General features: G+C 37.9%; 1 protein-coding gene across 20 annotated transcripts in view; it reads left to right on the forward strand.

The window, feature by feature from the left end:
• The window catches only part of LRRC49 (leucine rich repeat containing 49), a 138620-nt gene that overhangs the window by 16671 nt on the left and 94776 nt on the right, over window positions 1–27173 (forward strand). For 16 of the 20 annotated variants that reach the window (XM_035259074.3, XM_009005161.5, XM_035259075.3 and 13 more), the window contains 2 exons: window positions 7777–7843; window positions 17959–18102. In XM_035259074.3, coding sequence (XP_035114965.1) covers window positions 7777–7843; window positions 17959–18102 — 211 coding nt within the window. The remainder of the gene's footprint in view (window positions 1–7776; window positions 7844–17958; window positions 18103–27173) is intronic. The other 4 variants (XM_078333514.1, XM_078333515.1, XM_078333517.1 and 1 more) reach the window with 1 other exon arrangement.

The following is a 27173-nucleotide window of genomic DNA, read 5'->3' on the forward strand; positions in this document are numbered from 1 at the left end:
CATGGAAACTGAACAACTGGCTCCTGAATGTTGACTGGATAAACAATGAAATGAAGGCAGAAATAAAGATGTTCTTCGAAACCAACAAGAATGAAGATACAATGTACCAAAATCTCTGGGAAACATTTAAAGCAGTATCTAGAGGAAAATTTATAGCAATAAATGCCCACATAAGACACAAGGAAAGATCCAAAATTGACACCCTATTGTCAAAATTGAAAGAGCTAGAGGAGCAAGATCAAAAACTCAAAAGCTAGCAGAAGACAAGAAATAACTAAGATCAGAGCAGAACTGGAGGAGATAGAGACACAAAAACCCCTTCAAAAAATCAATAAATCCAGGAGCTGGTTTTTTGAGAAGATCAACAAATAGACAGACTGCTAGCTAGATTAATAAAAAAGAAAAGAGAGAAGAATCAAATAGATGCAATATAAAATGATAAAGTTAAAACACCACTGATTCCACAGAAATACAAACTACCATCAGAGATGACTACAAACAACGCTATGCAAATAAACCAGTAAACCTGGAAGAAATGGATAAATTCCTGGACATTTGCAACTTCCCAATCCTAAACCAGGAAGAAGTTGAAACCCTGAATAGACCAATATCACGGGCTCAAGTTGAGACAACAATTAATACCTTACCAATCAAAAAAAGTCCAGGTCCAGACAGGTTCACAGCTGAATTCTACCAGATGTACAAAGAGGAGTTGGTACTACTCCTTGTGAAACTATTCCAAACAATCCAAAAAGAGGGAATTCTTCCCAAGTCATTTTATGAGACCAACATCATCCTGATACCAAACCCAGCAGAGACTCAACAGAAAAAGAAATCTTCAAGCCAATATCCATGATGAACATAGATGCAATAATCTTCAATAAACTACTGGCAAACCAATTGCAACAGCACATCAAAAAGCTTATCCATCACTATCAAGTAGGCTTCATCCCTGGGATGCAAGGCTGTTTCAACATATGCAAGTCTATAAACATAATCCACCACATAAACAGAACCAAAGACAAAAAACACACGATTATCTCAATAGATGCACAGAAGACCTTCGACAAAATTTGATAGCCCTTTATGCTAAAAATCTCAATAAACTAGGTATTCATGGAACATATCTCAAAATAATAAAAGCTATTTATGACAAACCCACAGCCAATATCATGCTGAATTGGCAAAATCTGGAAGCATTTTCTTTGAAATCTGGCACTAGACAAGGATGTCCTATCTTACCACTCCTATTCAATATAGTATTGGAAGTTCTAGCCAGAGCAATCAGGCCAGAAAAAGAAATAAAGCATATTCAATTAGTAAAGGAGGAAGTAAAATTGTCTCTATTTGCAGATGACATGATTGTATATTTAGAAGACCCCATCATCTCAGCCCAAAATCTCCTTAAACTGATAAGCAACTTCAGCAAAGTCTCAGGATACAAAATCACTGTGCAAAAATCACAAGCATTTCTGTACACCAATAACAGACTAACAGAGAGCCAAATCAAGAACGAACTCCCATTCACTATTGCTACAAAGAGAATAAAATACCTAGGAATACAACTAACAAAAGATGTAAAGGACCTCTTCAAGGAGAGCTACGAACCACTACTCAAGGAAATAAGAGAGGACACAAATAGATGGGAAAACATTCCATGCTCATGGTTAGGAAAAATCAATATCATGAAAATGGCCATACTGCCCAAAGTAATGTATAGATTCAAGGCTATCCCCATCAAGCTACCAATGACGTTCTTCACAGAACTGGAAAAAACCACCTTAAACTTCATATGGAACTAAAAGAGAGCCCACATAGCCAAGAGAATCCTAAGCAAAAAGAACAAAGCTGGAGGCATCACATTACCTGACTTCAAACTATTCTACAAGACTACAGTAATCAAAACAGCATGTACTGGTACCAAAACGCAGATATGACCAATGGAACAGAACAGAGACCTCAGCGGCAATGCCACACATCTACAACCATCTGATCTTTGGCAAATCTGACAAAAACAAGCAACGGGGAAAGGATTCCCTGCTTAATAAATGGTGTTGGGAAAACTGGTTAGTAATATACAGAAAGTAAACTGGACCCCTTCCTGACACCTTACACTAAAATTAACTCCAGATGGATTAAAGACTTAAACATAAGACCTAACACCATAAAAACTGTAGAAGAAAATCTAGGCAAACCATTCAGGACATGGGCATAGGCAAGGACTTCATGACTAAAACACCAAAAGCATTGGCAACAAAAGCCAAAATAGACAAAGGGAATCAAATTAAACTCCAGAGCTTCTATACAGCAAAAGAAACAGGTTGGTAAAAAAAAATTTGCAATCTACACATCTGACAAAGGGCTAATATCCAGAATCTACCAAGAACTAAAACAGACGTACAAGAAAAAAAAAACTCATTCAAAAGTGGGCAAAGGATATGAACAGACACTTTTCAAAAGAAGACATATGTGAGGCCAACAAACATGAAAAAAGCTAATAATCACTGGTCATTAGAGAAATGCAAATCAAAACCACATTGAGATACCATCACACCAGTTAGAATGGCAATCATTAAAAACTCTGGAGACAACATATGCTGAAGAGGATGTGGAGAAATAGGAACACTTTCACACTGTTGGTGGGAATGTAAATTAGTTCAGCCAATGTGGAAGACAGTGTGGCGATTCCTCAAGGATCTAGAAATAGAAATTCCATTTGACCCAGCAATCCCATTACTGGGTATATATCCAAAGGATTATAAATCATTCTGTTATAAAGACACATGCACACGTATGTTCATTGTAGCACTGTTTACAATAGCGAAGACTTGGAACCAACCCAAATGCCCATGAATAATAGACTGGACAAGGAAAATTTGGCACATATACACCATGGAATACTATGCAGCCATAAAAATGATGAGTTTGTCTCCTTTGTAGGGACATGGATGAATCCGGAAACCACCATTCTCAGCAAACTGACAGAAGAACAGAAAATTAAACACCATATGTTCTCACTTATACGTGGGTGTTGAGCAACAAGAACACATGGACACAGGGAGGGGAGCATCACACACTGGGGTCTGTTGGGGAGGTTAAGGGAGGGACAGCAGGGGGTGGGGAGGTTGGGGAGGGATAACATGGGGAGAAATGCCAGATATAGGTGACAGGGAGTGGAGGCAGCAAACCACCTTGCCATGTATGTACCTATGCAACACTCCTGCATGATTTGCATATGTGTCTCAGAACCTAAAGTACAATAAAAAAAAAATGCAAGTCTGATCCTTAAAACAAATGCCAAGTGCTCTCCAGCCAGCTTGCTGTGACTTTGTCACAGCAAGGGGCCTGTGAGCTGTGAAGATGGAAATCTATACTGAGTTAGTACTTTTGTGAACATTAGGCAAACCTGGCTGAGGATGCTGGTAAAGAGGGAAGTACATCTGCTTGCCTGTCTCTTCATACATTTATATTGGATGACTTTTTGCTTCCTGCTGGTCAAGTTCAGAAAGCTTTCTCCTTTTCATATTACAAAGGTCTACATTGTCTTTTGGTCCAAGGCAGTAGAACCGCATATGGAAACTCAGGGCAGTCACAGCCTCTGGGTTCAGGCAACTCCAACAAAGATTTCTACTCTAAAGCTAAGAAAGAACGTTGCTCAGGTTCTGTATGTGAGGTTTCCATTGTTACTAAAGACCCCACATTGCTGTCAAAGTTCCTGTTCTCTATTTGTTCTGCCTTCAGTATCTCCTGCTTATCCTCTCCAGGTCGTCTGCCACCCTCATCATTACAGGCTAATGCATAGAACTTCTGTGCATTTTCTTCTAATCACCCAGGATTATAGATACAAAGTTCTCTTTTAGACCTTGGGATTCTCTGTTCCTTTCCTTTTGACTCCTTGAAGTTTTCCACTTGAGAATTTGTTTCTGACACCTGAAAAGCTGAGCCTGAAAAGCTGAGTATAGGTTCTGTAGTGAGGTCTTTATCCTGGCATCAGTAACATAATGTGGCTTGCAGAGACAAGCTGTGATATAGCCCTAGAGGGGTATATCCCTCATCTTTTTCTAGTTTCAGTTTCTGTTCAGTGGAAGAACTTTTTTTAAAAATAAATCTTTTAGGTCACATTGGTGTTAATGTAAAAATGGTCAAATCTGGGACACTGGCTAGGATTCTGCAAATTCCTCACATCAATACCTAATCTGACCAGTGGGGGCCTTCTAGGTTAACTGATGCCTTCATCTACCTCTGAGTTCTTTTGAATTGGCTAAGTTTTTAGGTCATTTTAGGTGTTGCGGGGTGGAAAGAGAATTTATGGCAAAGGCAATTTGTGAGAACAAGAGAGCAAGATATTTGGTTGGTCTTAGGTTTAACTGATTGAACAATTTGTCTTTCTTCCTCTTCACCTCAGCAATCCGAATCTGATGTGAAAGTCATAAAGCAGCTGTGTGTCAAAGCTAAACTAATACCAGAATTCATGTTATAGCCTAATAGGTTCTTCTTGCCTGCTGCACAGAAAAGCCAATACACTGAGACAGTAGGTATTGCAGCTGAGTACAAGTTTAATAATCACAAGGCAGTCAAGTGAGGAGGATGGGAAATATTTCTCAAATCTTCCTCCCCAAGAATTTGGAGACTCGGATTGTCAATGGTTGTTTGGCAGGCAGGCTGCTGGGGAATATGGGTTTCTGTTTATTTGTTGGGTTGGGGATGGAATCACAGGGGTGTTGAAACTGTTTTCTTGCACTGAGTCAGTTCCTGAGTGCTGATCACCAGTCTAGGTGGTGTCAGTTGGTCTCCCAGAATCTGAAAATATATTGAAAAATATTTCAAACACCAGTCTTAGATTTCACTAACGATGTCATCTATAGGGGAAATTGGGTAAGTCACAAATCTTATTACTATTGGCTGTGTGATTCCTGAGCAGTAAGCAATTACAAAAAGGCAAGTTAGAAAACAATGACTGGTTATCATTTAATTATGCCTCAGTCTTAGTAGAATTTGGGCCCTATGGGTCTTTCATTAGTTTTGTGAAGATGTTTTTGGTTCCTGAATAAAGATGAGGTTAGTTTCAGGAAGGGACTATTATCATCCTTAGTTTAAAGTTAAACTGTAATCTGAATTTTTCCCATAATTAGCTTGGCCTATGTGCAAGAATGAGCAAAGACAGCTAGCTTGTATGATTAGAAGCAAGATGGAGTCAGTTATGTTAGATTCCTCTCACTGTTACAATTTTACAAAGGTGGTTGCAGTCACAACAGACAGGGAGTGAATATGTGAGGCCTTGTTGGAATTCTGAGGAAAGGCATACTACACATGATGGTTTCTCTGATTGAAATGCCTTAAAGGTGCTCAGGATTTCTGATAAAGACAGAAACAGACTACATTGATTCTCCAAATTAGAGAACTTTGGGCTGATATAATCTCTATTATCCCTGGAGTATAATTTTCAAAATGTTAAAAATGTAATTCTCAGACAAATAGTAATCACAGCGTTAAAGGCCAGTGTTTTAATTAATTCAATAACGTGGGAACCAGCAGGATGACAAAGCTGGTTCAAAGGAGGGTAAAATAAACTAATAAATAGTCAGTGTTTTCACAAGCACTCCAGGTGATTATGATATACCCAGAAATTTGAGGACCACTGTTTTAGGGAATGTGAGCTTGGAAGCATAAAGGAATTGAATAAACGGCTTCTCTAATACCTGTGAGGTCAGGTTACTATTAGAATGCATGGCTCTGTCCTAAGCCGTATGATTAGGGTACTATAATTTTCTACAACTGTTTTAGGTATTTCAGGAGCAAAGCACGCAGAGGAGATACTGTGTTGAAAGTTGTATTTGTTTTCCTATCTGGTTGGGCTATTAATTTAGCTATTTGAGAGATTTAAATTCTAGATAGGATAGTATTAAATGCCTGGCACTGGGTGATGGCTAGTGAAAGAGTCCACTAAATGCCTGGCTAGTGAGTCTGGAAGAATGCTCTTGGTTTGGATGAAGTGACATAGGAGTGTTCAGGGGGTAAGGTACAGATTCTGTCAGGGTGAGGATGTAAGAGGAGACTGATGAGGAGGTGGTGGTCGTAAGGCAGTGTGGTATGTATGTGTGATAAGGGAGTGAGGAAGATCTACAGGTACACAGTGATGATACATGGTGGGCATATGATAAATAGTTTTTTTAAATTAAATTGGATTCAATTGGCTTATGGTAATATAATGCTTGATTTGGCAATGATAAGATAACTGAGATTGGCTGGGTATGGTGGCTCATGCCTGTAATCCCAGCACTTTGGGAGGCCAAGTTGGGCAGATCACAAGTTCAGGAGTTCAAGACCAGTCTGACCAATATTGTGAAACCCCATCTCTACTAAAAATACAAAAATTAGCTGGGCATGGTGGTGCACGCCTGTAGTCCCAGCTACTCAGGAGGCTGAGGCAGGAGAATCGCTTGAACCAGGGAGGTAGAGGTTGCAGTGAGCTACTGCATTCCAGCCTGGGCTACAGAGTGAGACTCCATCTCAAAGAAAAAAAAAAAGATAACTGAGATCAAGTGGAGACAGAAATTTATGAAGTGTAAGTCTGCATTATGTTTACATGGTATGATCAGTATATATGGGTATATATATATACACACACACTATATATATATCTCTCTCACATATATAACACTATATATAGATAACATATATATTATTCAGTGGATGATCCAAGTTCTGAAAACACTTAGAGAGGTAGAAATGGTTCTTTGAGGCAGTAAACAAGGACAGCAAAAATAGGTGGTGATAAAGATGGGTTGCATGAACTTTATTTTTTGTTCTTTTTTTGTCATTGTTTCCATCTGGCATATCAAAAATTTCAAATAAATATAAGAATTTTGCAAACTGAGCAGGTCCCAGGAGAAGGCATTTAGGTGGTATGCAATTTGTCTCTGTCATAAAGAATCCTATTATGAATGCCCTTGTGCATACAACTTATTCATTGAGGCTGGTATGTTCATTCATTAAACAAATATTTATTGGGTACCTGCGTGGCACCAGGCACTGTTATGAGTGCCGGGGATAGAGTGGAGAACATGTCAGAATGTCCTCTTGAAGCTCACATTTTGGTTTGGCAAGAGAGGTTTAAAAAAAAGTAAACACAAAATAATATAATTTTAGGCTATGATCAATTCTGTGAAGTCAAAACAGAGAAAAGTGTATGGGGAAAGGAAGGGAAAGCTATTTTAAATAGGGTCATGTGGAAGCAACTTTGAAGAGACGTTTGCTCTGAGACATGAATAATGTGAAGTTTTGAGGGAAGAACATTAGGGGAGTAGGAACAGCAAGAATAAATACTCTAAGGTGGAAATATCCTTGTCAGGTTAGCAATACAGCAACAATGCCTCTGTGGCTAGAGCAGAGTGAGTGTGCGAGCCTGTGGTAGGAGATAAGGCTGGCGGAAGAGTCAGCAGCCAGGTTAGTGCCTTGTAGGCAGAAGTAAGGAGTTTAGATTATATTCTAAAGTGAAGAATTGCCTTGAAGAAATGCCTTGACCTAATGTTCTTAGATAGAGGATTGCTTTTTTCTGATGGTACCGGATTTAAACTCTCTTTCTCTTGAGTGGTATTGTATTTTTTAAATTATAATAAATCAGAGGGAAATAAATTATTGTTGAATATATGTGACTATATATATAGAGTTACATGGTATCATTAAAATGAGTTACACCTTTATGACTTAGCAGGCTTTGATATACAGATAGATGTGATATATCCATATTCCTATTCTACTTATTCTGGTTTTCAGAATCAAGAAAATATCAAATCTGGAGAATCTAAAAAGCTTAGATGTCTTGGATCTTCATGGCAATCAGGTATTGTAAAGCCCTTTCATTCCTTTCTTTTTTGAAAAAAAAAAGTTCAGGAAAATGGTATAAAAGTTTTAAGAATCATACTTGCATTGAATTTTTCAAGAGTTTATTTATTGATTCACTGAAATTTCTAAGGTATCAAGTTTATTTATATAAGTCTTGGTATCTCCTCAGCAGTAAATGACAGATACAGCTTATAAAACATTTGGAATTCTTACAGTTATGACAATTTCATTGTTTATTAACTTATTTTTAAAGTACACATTTTCCAACCCCAATCCAAGACCTAGAATATTACTTTCTTCCACTTAGGTATTTCTTGTTTTATTCCATCTCCTTCCATCTGCATCACAGGTAACCATTATTCTAGATTTCATGTTTTTCATTCCTTTGTTGGTTTCTCAGTTGGTTTTATCACATGTACATGTGCCTAAATAATATATTCTTTAGTAGTATTGTCTCTTAATTGAAGAAAGGTATACTATATGTTGTCATCTAGTGTTTGCTTTTGGAATACAGCATCATATTTCTGAGATTTAACTATTTTGAGTAGCTATAGTTGTATGTATACTTCTATGTTCCATGGTAAGACAAAAACTTTTGCTCCAGATTCTTGTTGATAGACATTTGGGTTGTTTCCTGTTTTTGTTGTCGTTGTCTGTTTGTTTTATCTTGTTTTTTGCTATTATGAATAGTACTTCTAAGAACTTTCTTGTACATGACTCCTCTTCCACATATTCCATCTGTATTCTAGAGTATATAGGAGTGAAACTGATGAGTCATAGGCTATTTAAATGTTTAACTTTAAAATATAATGCCAAATTGCTTTCCAGAGGGAGTGTACCAGTTTGTACTCCTACCATGAATGCATAATCATGATGCTTCTTATTCTTTTCAACATTTGGACTTGTCAGACTTTTTAATTTTTTTTTTATCTTACATTGGAATTTTTTTTTTTAATTTTTTTATTGCATTTTAGGTTTCGGGGTACATGTGCAGAACATGCAAGATAGTTGCATAGGTACACATGTGGCAGTGTGATTTGCTGCCTTCCTCCCCTTCACCCACATCTGGCATTTCTCCCCATGCTATCCCTCCCCAGTTCCCCACACCACTGTTTCTCCCCTATTCCCCCCAATAGACCCCAGTGTGTAGTGCTCCCCTCCCTGTGTCCATGTGTTCTCATTGTTCATCACCCGCCTATGAGTGAGAATATGCGGTATTTCATTTTCTGTTCTTTTGTCAGTTTGCTGAGAATGATGTTCTCCAGATTCATCCATGTCCCTACAAAGGACACAAACTCATTGTTTTTGATTGCTGCATAATATTCCATGGTGTATATGTGCCACATTTTCCCAGTCCAGTCTATCATCAATGGGCATTTGGGTTGGTTCCAGGTCTTTGCTGTTGGAAACAGTGCTGCAATGAACATTCGTGTGCATGTGTCCTTATAGTAGAATGATTTATAGTCCTTTGGATATATACCCAGTAATGGGATTGCTGGGTCAAATGGAATTTCTATTTCTAGGTCCTTGAGGAATCACCACACTGTCTTCCACAATGGTTGAACTAATTTACACACCCACCAGCAGTGTAAAAGTGCTCCTATTTCTCCACATCCTCTCCAGCATCTGTTGTCTCCAGATTTTTTAATGATCACCATTCTAACTGGCGTGAGATAGTATCTCAATGTAGTTTTGATTTGCATCTCTCTGATGACCAGTGACGATGAGCATTTTTCATATGATTGTTGGCCTCATATATGTCTTCTTTTGTAAAGTGTCTGTTCATATCCTTTGCCCATTTTTGAATGGGCTTGTTTGTTTTTTTCTTGTAAATCTGTTTGAGTTCTTTGTAAATTCTGGATATCAGCCCTTTGTCAGATGGGTAAACTGCAAAAAATGTTTTCCCATTCTGTTGGTTGCCGATTCATTCTAATGACTGTTTCTTTTGCCATGCAGAAGCTGTGGAGTTTGATTAGGTCCCATTTGTCTATTTTGGCTTTTGTTGCCAATGCTTTTGGTGTTTTGGTCATGAAGTCCTTGCCTACTCCTATGTCCTGAATGGTTTTGCCTAGATTTTCTTCTAGGGTTTTTATGGTGCCAGGTCTTATGTTTAAGTCTTTAATCCATCTGGAGTTAATTTTAGTGTAAGGTGTCAGGAAGGGGTCCAGTTTCTGCTTTCTGCACATGGCTAGCCAGTTTTCCCAACACCATTTATTAAACAGGAAATTCTTTCCCCATTGCTTGTTTTTGTCAGGTTTATCAAAGATTGTATGCTTGTAGATATGTTGTGTTGCCTCCAATGCCTCTGTTCTGTTCTATTGGTCTCTATCTCTGTTTTGGTACCAGTACCATGCTGTTTTGATTACTGTAGCCTTGTAGTATAGTTTGAAGTCCGGTAGTGTGATGCCTCCTGCTGTATTCTTTTTCCTTAGAATTGACTTGGCTATGCGGGCTCTCTTTTGGTTCCATATGAAATTTAAGGTGGTTTTTTCCAGTTCTGTGAAGAAGGTCATTGGTAGCTTGATGGGGATAGCATTGAATCTGTGAATTACTTTGGGCAGTATGGCCATTTTCACGATATTGATTCTTCCTAACCATGAACATGGAATGTTTCTCCATCTGTTTGTGTCCTCTCTTATTTCATTGAGCAGTGGTTTGTAGTTCTCCTTGAAGAGGTCCTTTACGTTCCTTGTCAGTTGTATTCCTAGGTATTTTATTCTCTTTGTAGCAATTGTGAATGGTAGTTGGTTCTTGATTTGGCTCTCTTTCAGTCTGTTATTGGTGTATAGGAATGCTTGTGATTTTTGCACATTGATTTTGTATCCTGAGACTTTGCTGAAGTTGCTTACCAGTTTCAGGAGTTTTTGGGCTGAGACGATGGGGTCTTCTAGATATACTATTATGTTGTCTGCAAATAGAGACAATTTGGCTTCCTCCTTTCCTATTTGTATACCCTTTATTTCTTTTTCTTGCCTGATTGCTCTGGCTAGAACTTCCAGTACTATATTGAATAGGAGTGGTGAGAGAGGGCATCTTTGTCTAGTGCCAGATTTCAAAGGGAATGCTTCTAGTTTTTGCCCATTCAGTATGGTATTGGCTGTTGGTTTGTTGTAAATAGCTTTTATTATTTTGAGATACGTTTCATCAATACCGAGTTTATTGAGGGTTTTTAGCATAAAGGGCTGTTGAATTTTGTCAAAGGCCTTCTCTGTGTCAATTGAGATAATCATGTTTTTTTGTTTTTGGTTCTGTTTATGTGGTGAATTACATTTATAGACTTGCGTATGTTGAACCAGACTTGTATCCCCGGGATGAATCCTACTTGATCATGGTGAATAAGCTTTTTGATGTGCTGTTGCAATTGGCTTGCCAGTATTTTATTGAAGATTTTTGCATCTATGTTCGTCATGGATATTGGCCTGAAGTTTTCTTTTCTTGTTGAGTCTCTGCCGGGTTTTGGTATCAGGATGATGTTGGTCTCATAAAATGATTTGGGAAGGATTCCCTCTTTTTGGATTATTTGGAATAGTTTCAGAAGGAATGGTACCAGCTCCTCTTTGTGTGTCTGGTAGAATTCGGCTGTGAACCCATCTGGACCTGGGCTTTTTTTGTGTGGTAGCTTCTTAATTGCTGCGTCGACTTCAGACCTTGTTATTGGTCTGTTCATAGTTTCAGCTTCCTCCTGGTTTAGGCTTGGGAGGACACAAGTGTCCAGGAATTTATCCATTTCTTCCAGGTTTACTAGTTTATGTGCATAGAGTTGTTTGTAATATTCTCTGATGATGGTTTGAATTTCTGTGGAATCTGTGGTGATTTCCCCTTTATCATTTTTTATTGCATCTATTTGGTTATTCTCTCTTTTCTTTTTAATCAATCTGGCTAGTGGTCTGTCTATTTTGTTGATCTTTTCAAAAAACCAGCTCTTGGATTTATTGATTTTTTTGAAGGGGTTTTCACGTCTCTATCTCCTTCAGTTCTGCTCTGATCTTCATTATTTCTTGTCTTCTGCTAGGTTTTGAGTTTTTTTGATCTTGCTCCTCTAGCTCTTTCCATTTTGACGATAGGGTGTCAGTTTTGGATCTCTCCACTCTTCTCATGTGGGCACTTATTGCCATATATTTTCTTCTAGAGACTGCTTTAAATGTGTCCCAGAGATTCTGGTATGTTGTGTCTTCGTTCTTGTTGTTTTCAAAAAACTTCTTTATTTCTGCCTTCATTTATTTCATTGTTTATCCAGTCAACATTCAAGAGCCAGTTGTTCAGTTTCCATGAAGCTGTGCGGTTCTGAGTTAATTTCTGAATTCTGAGTACTAACTTGATTGCACTATGGTCTGAGAGACTGTTTGTTATGATTTCAGTTGTTTTGCATTTGCTGAGGAGTGATTTACTTCCAATTATGCGGTCAATTTTAGAGTAGGTGTGATGTGGTGCTGAGAAGAATGTATATTCTGTGGATTTGGGGTGGAGAGTTCTGTAAATGTCTATCAGGTTTGCTTGTTCCAGGTCTGAGTTCAAGTCCTGGATATCCTTGTTAATTTTCTGTCTGGTTGATCTGTCTAATATTGACAGTGGAGTGTTAAAGTCTCCCACTATTATTGTGTGGGAGTCTAAGTCTCTTTGTAAGTCATTAAGAACTTGCCTTATATATGGGTACTCCTGCATTGGGTCCATATATATTTAGGATCATTTTCTCTTCGTGTTGTATCGATCCTTTTACCATTATGTAATGTCCTTATTTGTCTCTTTTGATCTTTGTTGATTTAAAGTCTATTTTATCAGAGATGAGAATTGCAACTCCTGCTTTTTTTTGCTCTCCATTTGCTTGGTAAATCCTCCATCTCTTTATTTTGAGCCTTTGTGTATCCTTGCATGTGAGATGGGTTTCCTGGATACAGCACACTGATGGGTTTTGGCTTTTTATTCAATTTGCCAGTCTGTGTCTTTTGATTTGTGCGTTTAGCCCATTTACATTTAGGGTTAATATTGTTATGTGTGAATTTGATACTGCCACTTTGATGCTAGCTCGCTGTTTTGCCCATTAGTTGATGCAGATTCTTTATTTGGTTGATGCTCTTTAGCATTTGGTATGTTTTTAGAACGGCTGGTACTGGTTGTTCCTTTCTATGTGTAGTGCCTCTTTCAGGAGCTCTTGTAAAGCAGGCCTGGTAGTGACAAAATCTCTGAGTACTTGCTTGTTTGCAAAGGATTTTATTTTTCCTTCACTTCTGAAGCTCAGTTTGGCTGGATATGAAATTCTGGGTTGAAAGTTCTTCTCTTTAAGGATGTTGAACATTGGCCCCCACTCTCTTCTGTCTTGTAGGGTTTCTGCCGAGAGATCTGCTGTGAGTCTGACAGGCTTCCCTTTGTGGGTGACCCGACCTTTCTCTCTGGCTTCCCTTAGCATTTTCTCCTTCACTTCAACCCTGGTGAATCTGACAATTATGTGCCTTGGGGTTGCTCTTCTTGCGGAATATCTTTGTGATGTTCTCTGTATTTCCTGGACTTGAATCTTGGCCTGCCTTGCTAGGTTTGGGAAATTTTCCTGGATAATATCCTGAAGAGTATTTTCCAGCTTGGATTCATTCTCTTTGTCACATTCAGGTACGCCTATCAAACGTAGATTAGGTCTCTTCACATAGACCCACATTTCTTGGAGACTTTGTTCATTCCTTTTTGCGCTTGTTTCTCTAATCTTGCCTTCTCGTTTTATTTCATTGAGTTGATCTTCGACCTCTGATATCCTTTCTTCTGCTTGGTCAATTCAGCTGTTGAGACTTGTGCATGCTTCGCGAAGTTCTCGTGTTGTGTTTTACAGCTCCATCAATTCATTCATATTCCTCTCTAAGTTGTCCATTCTTTTATCATTTCCTCACATCTTTTTTCAAGGTTCTTAGTTTCTTTGCATTGAGTTAGAACGTGTTCTTTTAGCTCACGGAAGCTTCTCATTACCTACCTTCTGAAGTCTGATTCTGTCATTTCATCACACTCATTCTCCGTCCAGCTTTGTTCCCTTGCTGGTGAGGGGTTGTGGTCCCTTGTAGGAGGCGAAGTGTTCCGGTTTGGGTGTTTTCCTCCTTTTTGCACTGGTTTCTTCCCATCTTTGTGGATTTATCCACCTGTCATCTGAGTAGTTGCTCACTTTCCTATTGGGTCTCTGAGTGGACGTCCAGATTGTTGATGATAAAGTATTTCTGTTTCTTAGTTTTCCTTCTAACAGTCTGGCCCCTCTGCTGTAGGACTGCTGAGGTCCACTCCAGGTCCTCCTTACCTGGGGAACACCTGTAGTAGCTGTGGAACAGTGAGGGTTGCTACCAGTTTCTTCTTCTGCTATCTTTGTCCCAGAATGATGCCTGCCAAATGTCAGTCTGATCAGTCCTTTGTGAGGTGACTCGTTGGATATATAGGGGTCAGGGAGCTGCTTGAGGAGACAGTCTGTACTTTATAGGAGCTCAAGTGCTGAGCTGTGAGCTCCGTTGCTCATTCAGGTCTGCTAGGCAGGTATGTTTAAGTCTGCTGCAGCAGAACTCATAAAGCCCCTTTTTTTCCTCAGGTGCTCTGTCCTGGGGAGTTAGGGCTTTATTTATGAGTATCCATTGCACTGTCCTGCCCAGCAAGGAGGCAGTCTAGTCACTGCCTGCTGCAGAGGCTATGCTGAGCTGCTCTGGGCTCCACCCTGCTGCCGTGGGTGCCACCCTGCTGCCGTGTGTAATTCCCTGTAGTGCTGTTTATATGGGTGTGGTTAGAACTGTTGTGGCGATGGTGGCCCGCCTCTGTAATGGTGGACTCTGTCTGTTATGGCAGGTTGCCTCGGCAACGGCAGGATGCATCAGCAGTGGCAGAGTACCTCCGTAGGGGTGGAGTGCCTCGTTAATGGCGGACGCCCCTCCCCCACCGAGCTGCACCATCCTGGGTTCAGCTGTGCTTGCCATGAAACTCTCAATCCCGAGCGTTTCCAATTGCTGTGTTGTTTCTTTTTGTGGGGGTGGGACCTGCCGAGCCTGATCACCTGGCTCCCTGCCTCAGAGCCCTTTTTTTTTTTAAGTTGATTGGTTGACTCTCTCCCAGGTGTTCCAGTCACCTGCTGAAAGGGTGCCAGGATCTGTGTGATTTCCCATGCGGCAACCCACTGAGCTGGCTGAAACAACTTCGCTGCCTGGGAATCTCCTGGCCTGGCTTACTGTTTAAGTCCCGTTTAATCAGATGAATGTGCTAATCTGCCTTCCCAAATCTCAAATTGCTGGTTTAACAGGGCAACCAGACCAGTGTATTTTGTACGGAGTGCTACTGCGCCGCGGCACCAGCCGAAATAGCCACACCGGCCAAAACAGTTGCACTGGCGACCTGTGGGGCTCCTACACCTGGGAATCTCCTGGTCTGTGGGCAATAAAGATCCATCTGGAAATGCGGCGTCCACTCACCCTTTGCACTTTCACTGGGAGCTGCAATCCTCAGTTGCTCCTATAGCACCATCTTCCTTCTAACCTACTCAGACTTTTTAATTTTTTCTGATCAAATAGGTATAAAGTGGTATCACTTTGTGGTTTTGATTTATATTTTCCTGATTACTATATAATCTAGGGTTCTAATTATGTTCAGTCAATTTGTCTACTCCCCTATCTGTCTGTCTGAATTTCTATATCTGGTTTATGTTTCCTCTCTTTATTCTTCTCTGTCAGAGCATATTTGCTGTTTTTCAGTCCTTTTATCATCCATTTAAATTTTTGTTTTTGAAATGTGATATTTATAAATAGTTAAAGGGCTACATACTCATGCAGAATGTAAAGTCTCTTCAGCAGTGATAATCCTACATCCTGGGATGATCTGGGGGGGTCACTGCCTGTTGATGAACAAGTTCTTCCACAGCTGCTTACAGTTGGTCAGGTGCAAACCTCAGTGTGATCTCTCTAGGCTTTTTAACAGTTGTTGGTTCCAGTAGTTCTGGTGAAAAGCTAATGTAATTAATAAAAAATAAATCAAGATTTATCAAGTACATTAGAACCACATCTACTAGGTTCTAATCTGGTTCCAGCCCTGTGTGTGTCTGTGTGTGCATGTAGTATGTGGGAAGAGAGTTGGTGGCCTGGGAATTGTCCGGTTCTGCAGGCTAGTTACTGTCTGTCCAATAGAGGGAAATTATCCAGTTAGATGGTGGTGGAAGAAGAAGAGGAATTAAAGAGTATTGACAGTCAAAGAATATCATATGCGAAGGCACTGAGGTAGAAAACAACACAGTAAGTATTTACCACCAGAGAATAGGGCATGTGTGGAAGGATAATGAGAGAAGAGACTAGAAAGGTAGGCAATGGCCAGATTGTGGAGGGTTTTGTATGCCAAGCAAAGGAATTGGTATTTTATCCTCTATTTTAAAAACTGTTAATAACTATAAATGAAACATTTTGTGACAGCATTATTTTTCTTAAGTTTATTTTAAGAAAGCTCCTTGGGCAGGTGCAGTGGCTCACCCTGTAATCTCAGCACTTGGGGAGGCTGAGGCAGGCGGATTACGAGGTCAGGAGATTGAGACTATCCTGGCTAACACGGTGAAACCCTGTCTCTACTAAATATACAAAAAATTAGCCAGGTGTGGTAGCACATGCCTGTAGTCCCAGCTACTTGGGTGGCTGAGGCAGGAGAATCACTTGAACCTGGTAGGTGGAGGTTGCAGTGAGCCAAGATTGTGCCACTGCACTCCAGCCTGGGAGACAGGGAGAGACTACATCTCAAAAATAAATAAATAAAAAGCTTCTCTTTGTCTTGGTTACCCTCTACTTGTGTGTGTACCTCATTCTTCCTGGTTGCAGGATAAGAACTTGGGACCCACAGAATTTGTGACCCACAGAATGGAAAGGCTAAAAGAACTGTAACACAAACAGGCTGAGACATGCCCCTTGCTCGCCATGTTGCAGGCAAAGAGAAGGAAACTGTGGCCCTTAGGTCACCTAGGCTTGGGAGCTCCCCAAGCTGTGGCTGTGACTCCCTCTTTGGGGCCCTGAGGTTCCTGGTATATCCAAGCTTCTGGGCACCACCGTGTTCCCCAGTGCTGGTTGTGGAAGCTGCTTGCAGTGCTCCTGGTCCAGCTGCAGACTCTCAGAGAGCTGGTGTCTGTGCCAGCATCTGGAGCTGCCCGTCCTGCCGTAGTAGCCAGCATGTCTGACTGCACGGTGGCCAGACCATGCTTGCTCACACACCCTTCACAGTTCCTTGCCTGACTTGCCCTTAGCAGGCATGGGACCCAGGCCAGTAGCATGAGCTGAGCACAGCCTGCCAGGGCAAGTAGGTAAAAACGAGCCCAGTGAGCCAGAGCGAAACTCGGGCAAAGGTGCCACTGGTCATAGAGGTTTCTGTCCAGAAAAGTGACATCCCAAAGATCCTGTAATATTATATGCACATGCATAGTCGATAATTGAAGTCCTCTTGTTTTAAACAGTGTTCACCATTTTGCACCCTCACTAAACATCTCCTCTCTTGAACTCCTGACCTCAGGTAATTCACCCACCTCAGCCTCCCAAAGTGCTAGGATTACAGGTGTGAGCCACTGCGCCTGGCAACATCTCCTCTCTTAAGCTTTCCATTAATAAAAAAATATTTACCCTCACCTTCTACTGGGAATCGTAGTTCCTTGACTCTTTCCATTCAGACTCGACTGCTCTCAAGATCTTGCAGTTTAAATAGAATTAACAAGGGTAACTTGATGTCATTCCTCTCCCTTGCCTTCTCTGTCCAAGGGTGGACTTACTTTGTTAAAACATGATGAACTTACATACCTTGGGCTCACAGTATGTTTCTATTTGGCAGGTAGTCTGTAGCCTTCACAAGACCTGGCAAAGTGTTGAGCACTTAAAGTTGCCCGATGGACTCACTGATTATGGATGAAATGTACTTCAAGTATTTACTATGGTCAAGTTGTAAAACATGCTCTTTTAGCTAATGTTCACAAGTTACATGACTCCGTATTATTTACAACGTAGGAAATTGAAAATAGATTTTTAAATGTCTACATATAAACTTGCCACTGAATCCATTGATTTTGAATATTTTATTTTCAGGGTTTTTAGAACATGGATATTTCAGGTTTTTGCCTACTAATCACCCCTTTCGTATTTTTTTCAACAGATTACCAAAATTGAAAATATTAATCACTTGTGTGAGTTGAGAGTTTTAAATCTCGCCAAAAACTTTTTAAGCCATGTTGATAATCTTAATGGGCTGGATTCACTAACTGAGCTTAACCTGCGACACAATCAAATCACTTTCGTGGTGAGTTTCAAGTGGAATTGATATGTACTTTTCAAAGAAATGAAACAAATGTTGTAACATGGCTTTCTGCAAAGTAAGACTCTACGGTTATTTAGGTGTTTTCTGAATTCAAATTGTGGATATAATTATTAAGCTTTGTGATATGTTGATTTGGGAGGTGGTGAGGTGTTTTCCATTTTAAAGAATAAATGTAACATTAGAAACACAATAGAAGTGTTATCACTCAATGAATCATTTGTGGTAAATGAGTAGTAAATCCTTTCCTGTTTTATCATGGATACAGAATTAATAAGAAAGAGGGTTATTTGTGACTGAAAGTTGAGAAATTATTGTACCAAGAGGGAAAAGGCACAGAGAGGAGAGGTTGAGAGTTGTGAAGATACACATAAATACTGTATGCTTTGCAGTTTTTAAAGAGGCAGCTTGGCATAGTGGAGAAAACATTGCATAGGGCATCAGAGGCCCAGTTCTGGTCTTAGCTTCATCTCTTGGTAGCTGTGTGACCTTGGGTAAATCATAACTCTCCTGGACTCAGTTTAGCTTTTTCTAAAATGAGGACGTTGGACCAGTTTGACTCTAGGGTGTTTTTGGTTTGTGAATGCTGAAAAAAGACATGAAGATGGTAGAGAACTGGCATGTGAACAGGCGGAAAAAGAGTTTGATTGTGGGGGGCAAAACTATGGAAAGGAGATTCTAAAACTCTGAGATGAACTTGGTCAAATTTATGATTTTGCTGGAAGTCAGCAATTAAATAGAAGTTTGATGCTGAGATATTTTGTATTTGTTCATGTGTAAAGAGGATTAGAAGTGTACCTGTTCTGCTGTGTCATATGATACAGGTAATGAGGAACATTATTTGCTCTTTTAACAACTTTCCTTTGTACAAATGCTATAGAAAACTGCATTAGGTTCTCTCTGGTATCATTATGCACTTTTAAAGGCACAATATAACTCTTAACTCTTTCAATACATTGAGTTCCCTTGTAAGAATTAAGTGTCTATAAATGGTACACTTGAAATGGCTGGGGGACAGATGATACCTTATTTATATGCCTCATTGTAAAGACTGATTTTATTTTAAACTTTTCCCAGAAAATATGAGTCAGGTAATGCTTGCCTCTTCTAGAAGGTTAGGATAATTTTAGAACACTATCCAAGACGTGGATTTATTCCAGAACTTCTAAATTCTGTCAAGCCCTTCCCAGATTAGATACAATTATGGAACACGACTGTTTATTTAAAAGACATTCAGATTGGGTTAACCTGTTATGTCGCTAAATCTCCAAGAACTGTTCAGTCAGGACTCAGTTTGTCCTTAGGACCTTGGGTCTGGTAAGATTCCGAAAAGCTTCGTTAGAGTGGGGAGCAGGAGTCTACTGGCCCTAGCATATTCGTGCCTATTTTGGCTTTCATTTGGAAAGTACATAATGCATATTCAGGAGAATGCTTACTGAATTTCCCGTTGAGAATTATGTTCAATCATTACCGTTATAGTTTAGGCAGCAGTGAACAACTTATGGAAGAGGAAATTTCATTAATTTATAAAAGTTAAAAAGACAATAAGTATCAAGCATATTAATTATAGTCAATTGTGAAATTTACTATGTATCAAATTTACCATATCCATAAATTGTGAAATATATGGATAAATAAACTTCATCCAACTCTTATTTCTTTTTCAAAGCATCTCTTTCTTAAAAGATTCAAGGGACTTTAAAATCTGAGGATTTTTTTTTCATCATTTTTTTCTCCAGGATCAGTCACCACACTCATTCTTTTGGCTTTTTTTTTTTTCATGGTTTTGATTTTCCTCAGTAGCTGGTAATCTTTAAATGAAGGGCCATGTTAAGTAGTAGGGTGTTCTGTGCGGTTGAATAGATCTTTCTAACCATAAGATCTCACTCTAGTGTGATCACTTGATTTGTGTAAGTTCTTGAATCCCACACACTTGTGAACTTCCGTTTAGTTTAAGTGAAAGGGAAAAGGCAGACTCAGTCAGTGATTGCCAAAATAAGGAGACTTTTCTTTTAGGGGTAGAAAGACTTTGTTTTCATTTGTGCCAGGTGAAATCGTCATTTCTTTTTTTCCCTCTGATTCTTTTGTAGAGGCAGTTAATCATCTCTATAGATAAAACACCCACACTTTCCATCCTTCCTTGACAAATACTCTATTTTCTTTGAAGAACAGTTCCTGAGACTCTAGCTGAGGATTTCTTCAGCCAGCTGGTCTGTACATGTTTATGTTCATGACAGGAGTGGGAGTGGGTGGGTTTGTTGGTATTCCAAAAATAGCTGTTGAGTAGACAGATCTTTAAGTATACACCTACTTGATTCAGCACCGTTCACGGCAGTCCGTGCTTGCTCATTGTATGTACTGACCCAGTGTGGAGTAAGATGGCATTCAGTCAGAAAGAACTGCTGCTTTTGAGTGAAACATCTCTCTTGTAGTTCTGAGCTGCAGTTCTCTCTGCTCAGGATTATCTCCACTAAGATCCCATCAGCTTTTCAGCTGCCTGAAATTCATCAGAAGTGATGGTCAGTTAATGATAACTCTTTTGTTAGGATTTTCATAAATTTACTCATTTTTGTGTATTTTTATTGCTTCACCCATCGAATCTTGGAAAGGCGAAACAGATGCATTACCTGGTTACCATCTTGAACAGAAACGTTCTCTGATGTTTTTGATGTAGAAAGTTATTGCTTGTTTATTCACCAATCTTTGTTTTTGAAATTTTATATATTTCAAACCAAATATTTTTAGATTGTATGACATCTTTCTCTTTTACAAATTATGAAGTGGGTTGTATCCAAATTATGAAGTTATGAATTATATGAAATTATGAATTACATCCAAGTTATGAAGTGGCTTATATCCAAAAGACAGGCAATAACAAATGATGGCAGGAATGTAGAGAAAAGGGAACCCTTGCATACTGTTGACGGGAATGTAAACTAGTACAACCACTATGGAAAACAGTTTGGAAATAGTTTGGAAACCTCCAAGCTGTTTTCCATAGTGGTTGTACTAATTTACTAATGTACTAATTTACATTCCCACCAACGGTTCATTTGCAACAATATGAATGAACTGGAGATCACGTTAAGCAAAATAAACCAGGCATGGAAAGACAAATGTCACATGTTCTCATTTATGTGTGAGACCTAAAAATTAAATCAATTTAACTCATAGATATAGAGAGTAGGAGGATGGTCATCAGAGGCTGTGAAGAGTAGTGGGGAATTGAGGGGAGTTGGAGATGGTTAATGGGTAAAAATAAATAGAAAGAATAAGACCGACTATTTGACAGCAGGATAGGGTGAAAATAGTCAATAATAAATTAATTGTATATTTTAAAATAATGTAAATAAATTGTTTGTAATTCAAAGAATAAATGCTTGAGAGGATGGATACCCTATTGTCCATGTTGTGCTTATTACACATTGCATGCCTGTATCAAAACATCCCATGTACCCCATAAATACATAGACCTACCATGTACCCACAAACATTTTTTAAAAATAAAAAATTTTAAAGCAAAAAATAAATGAAACTCAAAACAAATCATGAAACATTTCAGATATCCCCCAAATAATAGGAACTAATATTATCAACATTTGTATGTGTCTTTTGTTTTATCTGTTTCTTTCTCAAGTTTTGTGTTAGATATTTCATATATTAGTTTTCAGTTTATTAGAAAACTTTAAACATTTCTAATAAAAGCATTTAAGCCTGTAAATTTCCCTCTTTAGCTTCTTCCGGTAAGTCTTGAAACTTAGTATTTTTTTTTATTATTTAGTTCTAAACATTTTCTAAGTTCCATGTTTCATTGTGATTTCTTCTTTGATTCATGTGTTACTTAGAAGTACACCTTAACATTTTGAAATGTATGGATTTTTTTATTCTATGACCATTATTTTCTCATGTAATTGCATTGTGACTAGTAAATGTAGATTATATGTAATTGGTTCTTTGAAGTTTGCTGAGGTTTTTATTTACTTATTTATTGTCTAGTATATGGTAGTATCTATAGGTGATGCTTACTATCAATATATTTGTCTGGTATTTGTCAGTATTTTGAAGCTATGTTTCTAGAAGCATACAAGTTTAAAATTAATATATCTTCTTGGTAATTGTTCTTTTATCATTATATATTAACTCTCTTTATTACTACTTCATTAAGCAAGTATTTTACAAGCATGGGCTAAATGCCAGGCATTGTTCTAGGTTGTTAGGATATAACAGGACATTAATAATACTTATTACCTTAATGTTTATTTAATGTCAATGCCAGCCTTTTCTGGTTATTTTTTCTTGGTATATCTTTTTTATTTCCTAATCTATTAGGAGATTTTAAAAATGTGATATAATTTCAGATAATGATGTAATAATAGGATAAAGAATTCCCAGTACAAAGTGCACCCAGATTCTCTAAATGGTAACTTTTTGCTGTATCTGCTTTATCCTCTCTCTTGCTTACTTTCTCCTTATATCTATCAGTTAATATATACTTTTTTTCAACCATTTAAGACTAAGTTGCAGGCACAATGCCTCTTTATCGTCGCATACTTCAGTGTGTATTTCCTAAAAACAAGGAATTGTCTCATAACAAGAGTACCACTATCAAATTTAGGAAATTAACATCTATATGATGGCATTTATCTAATCTATAGATCTCATTTGGATTTTGCCATTTGTCCCAATAGGGTCCTTTATAGCAAAAGAAAATATAAGATCATGCATTGCATTCAATTATTATATCTCCTTAGTATTCTTTAATCTGGAAGAGTCTTTTTTTTTGTATTTCATAACATTGGCATTTGTGAAGAGTATGGCAGGAATGTCACAGAAAAGATGCTGAGTTCTTTTCAGTGTATATCAAGTATGTATTCTTTAAATTCCAACTTTTTTCTTATAAAGAATGCATAATCCCCTTTTAAAACACATAATCTGAGGATCTGTCTTATAACCGGAGACTTTATTACACTAATTGTGATTACTGATATATTTAGATTTTTTGCTTTCATGTTATTTCGCGCTTCCTCTTTGTTCTGTTTCCCCTGTGTTTTTATTTTCTCCTGTCTTATTTTGGGTTAATGGTGTTTTCTCTGTTCTTTATTATTCACTTTAATGGTTATTCTTAGCATTTTAAAATATACACGACTTTTAAAATATACACGACTTTTAAAATATACACGACTTTTAAAATATACATGACTTTTGAATCACAGAGTTAATACACATCTCTAATACAATCCTAAAGATAAGGACCTTAGAATTATTTAATTCAGTAACGCTTTCCATTTTACATGTTTTTGCTGCCTAGTATTTTTTTTATATTCTTTTACCCCCCAAATTAGACATTTTAATTACTGTTGTTTCCACTCAGTGCTTATTTGGATGTTCCTCCATGCTTGCTTGGGTTCACCACTCCTTTCTGTATCTCTGTCTATCCTTCTTCCCAAAATATATCGTTTAGAAAAAGTTTCTTTAAGATAACTCTGAAGTCTCTGTTTTTGTTTATCAAAAGATGAGTTTATTTTGCTTTTATTCATGATTGACGGTTTGACTTGATTGACAGTTATTTTTCTCCCAGATGGTTTGAAGATCATATTTCATTGTCTTTGAGCTTCTGTTATTGTCATTAAAATGTCTACTAACATCTGTGTGTGTGTGTAGGGTATTTTCTTTTCCTTACTCTGGTTACCTTTAAGATTATAGGATTTCTTTTTGAAGTCCAGATTTACTATGATATATTTAGGTGTGGAACTATCTTATTTTACCAATGTGAAGCACACATTTTTCATATTCCAACAACTCTGAAATCCAGATATGTCTTACAATCTATGGCATGCTTAAAATCAATGTTAGACAGGCTACAGCAATTTCATTGCTTAAATATATGTGGACTTGGTTATAGCTGTTTATACTATTGTTCAGTTTATGGCACTATGTGTTTTAAGTTTAATCACTGTTCAAAATATATTTTAAAATATTACACCATGATATGGAATTGAAATGAAACATTCTATTCAAAAACTTATGGAAATAGAGCAGCAAAGACATATGTCTTTATATTAATATTAGTGAGACAAATTATTTTTCCTTGGAAGAATGACAGCAATTCTACCTTCTCTCGCTAATTAACAATCAAATACTTTAAAAGGAAGTTAGCCATGTATTGGTGAAGCTGCATTACATTTGTTACTGAGATAGATTCAGAGAGATTGTGTCAAGCAATGCAACTGAAGGCAGGAGGAATTGAGCAAACCCTTTGGAATAGATGAGAAATTGCAAAATAACAAGAAGCTGTGTGAACAATTCGTGTTGGTACTTTATCTTACAGTTTCAAAACATACAGAATGGGTTTCAGTATTTGGAAGAAAATCCCATAGTCAATAATGGAGCACACTCTTAGGATATACTGCATCATTGATGTTCTTAGTGGCATAGAAGACAATAGTGAGTGAAAAGCATGGATGTTATTAGTGGAAAAGTGATTCAGAAGTTTAAATCTAAATATGAAGATCTTTTCTCCATACTTTATTGAGGGATAATTTATGTGCAGTAAAATACACAATCAACTGTGCAATTCAATAACTTCTATTTAATCTGAGTAATTTCATGTGACTATCACTCAGATCAAAATATAAAATACTGTATCACCTCAGAAAGTTCTCTTGTGCCTCTTTCTAGTCAGTACCCTCCCCTGCCCCACAGGTATTCTGACTTCTTTCCCTGTGGATTAATTTTGCGGTTTTTGAACTTTATATAAAGTACATATATAAAGAATATGAACTCTTTTGTATAGTCAACATAATGTGTTGATATTCACCCATTTTGTCGTGCATACCAGTAGTTTAAAAAATTGCTGAGCTGTATCCCATTGTAGAAATATCATATAATTTGCTTATTCATTTTTCTGTCCACAGACACATAGGTCATTTCCAATCTTTGGCTCTTACAAATAAGGCTGCTGTGGATATTCTTGTAGTCTTAAATAATTATTTATTTATTTAGAGATAGGGTCTCATTACATTGCCCAGGCTTGTTTTGAACTCCTGGGTTCAACTGATCCTCCTGGCTTAGCCTCCTGAAGTGCTGGAATTACAGGCATGAGCCACCAAACATGGCCATAGTTTTTAATTTACATATATATTTTGGTGGACAAATGCTCTCATTTCTCTTAGGTAATTACATAGGAGTGTTATTACTGAGCCATAGGTAGGTGGATATCTAAATTTATTAGAAGCTGCCAGTTTTGTGAAGTAATTGTACCATTTTATACTCCCAGCAGCAATAGAGAGTTCTCATTGCTCAATATCCTTGTCAAAGTTTGTCAGTCTTTATAATTTTAGCAATTCTATGATTCTTATTGTGCTTTTAATTTACATTTTCTTCATTACTAATGATGCTGAACATCTTTTCAAGCCTCCTTTCATCTTTTATGAAGTATCAGTTCAAATCTGTTCCCTGTTTGAAAAAATTAGGTTGTCTTTTTATCATTCTAGATTCAGGTCCTCTGTTTGATATATGTATTGAGTATATTTTCTCCATGACTTGCTTTTTACTCTCTTAACAGTGTTTTTGATGTGTAGAAACTTCTAATTTTAGTGAAGCTCAGCTTATCAATTCATTTTCTTTACTTGTTATTGTCTTTTGTGTCCTGTCTGAGAAATCTTTGTCTATCCCAGTATCATGACTATGTTCACCTATATTTTCCTCCAGAGGTTTTATAGTTTTACCTTTCTATTTAGGTATGTGATTCACTTTTATTTTCATTTATTTGCTTATTTATTTGAGATAGAGTCTCACTCTGTTGCCCAGGCCGGAGTGCAGTGGCTTGAACATAGCACACTGTAGCCATGACCTACTGGGCTGAAGCAATCCTCCTACCTTAGCCTTCCATGTAGCTGGGACTACAGGCACATGCCACCATACCTGGCTAATTTTTTAATTTTTTATACAGACAAGGTCTTGCCATGTTGCCTAGGCTGGTCTCAAACACCTGGGCTCAAGTGATCCTTTTATCTTGGCCTCCCACAGTGTCAAAGTTTATAGGCATGAGCCACCATGCCCAGCCTGTGATCCATTTTAATTAAGTTTGTGTATGCTGTGAGGTAAGGGATTATGTTTCCTTTTTCCCACATAGGGATATCTATTTTCTTCCTCACCTTTATTGAAAAAAACTTTCTTTCCCCACTGAATTAAATTGTCTTTATTGAAATTGAGTACTAATCAAATGAATCTTTTTCTGGACCCTCTCTTCTGTTCCATCTATTTGTATACTTACTATATGCTCTAGTGTATAGTAAGTGGAGATATTTACTGAATGATATTCGGTTAAAAAAAAAAACACCTGGTTAAGTAAGTCCAAAAGAGCTCTTTCAGTAATAAATAAAAATTTTAAATGATTTATTATTTTAAGTTAATTTTAAGTTTACTTTCCCCAGGTGCTAAATAAAATAAGATAATGTTAGATTTAATAAAATGTGGTAATTTTACCAGCATACCTAATATTTGTGTTTCCTAAATCTTCAGATTCATAAGTTTTATTATTCATTTATTTTTGAGATGGAGTTTCACTCCTGTTTCCCCTGCTGGAGTGCAATGGTGCCATCTTGGCTCACTGCAAGCTCTGCCCCCCGAGTTGAAGTGATTCTCCTGCCTCAGCCTCCCAAGTAGCTGGAATTACAGATGTGCACCACCACACCTGGCTAATTTTTAGTAGATACTGGGTTTCACCATGTTGGTCAGGCTGGGCTTGAACTCCTGACCTCAAATGGTCAACCTGCCTCAGCCTCCCGAAGTGTTGAGATTACAGGCATGAGCCACCATGCCTGGCACATATCTTTCGTTTATTATGGGAACATGCTGAGTCTTTATATTTTCTAACATTGCACTTCTATTTTCTGGCTTTCCACTTCTTAAACACCTACTCGATATAGTATGGACCTTTTCATTCTAGTCTTTGTTTCTTAATCTCTCTCATTCTTATTTCTCTCCGCTTCATTTCTTCATTCTTACCACTTACCTGGTTCTACCTTTGAATTCACTAACTTTATCCTCAGTTT

Source organism: Callithrix jacchus, chromosome 8 (genome assembly GCF_049354715.1).
Source record: "Callithrix jacchus isolate 240 chromosome 8, calJac240_pri, whole genome shotgun sequence".
In the NCBI taxonomy this organism is placed as follows: domain Eukaryota; kingdom Metazoa; phylum Chordata; class Mammalia; order Primates; family Cebidae; genus Callithrix; species Callithrix jacchus.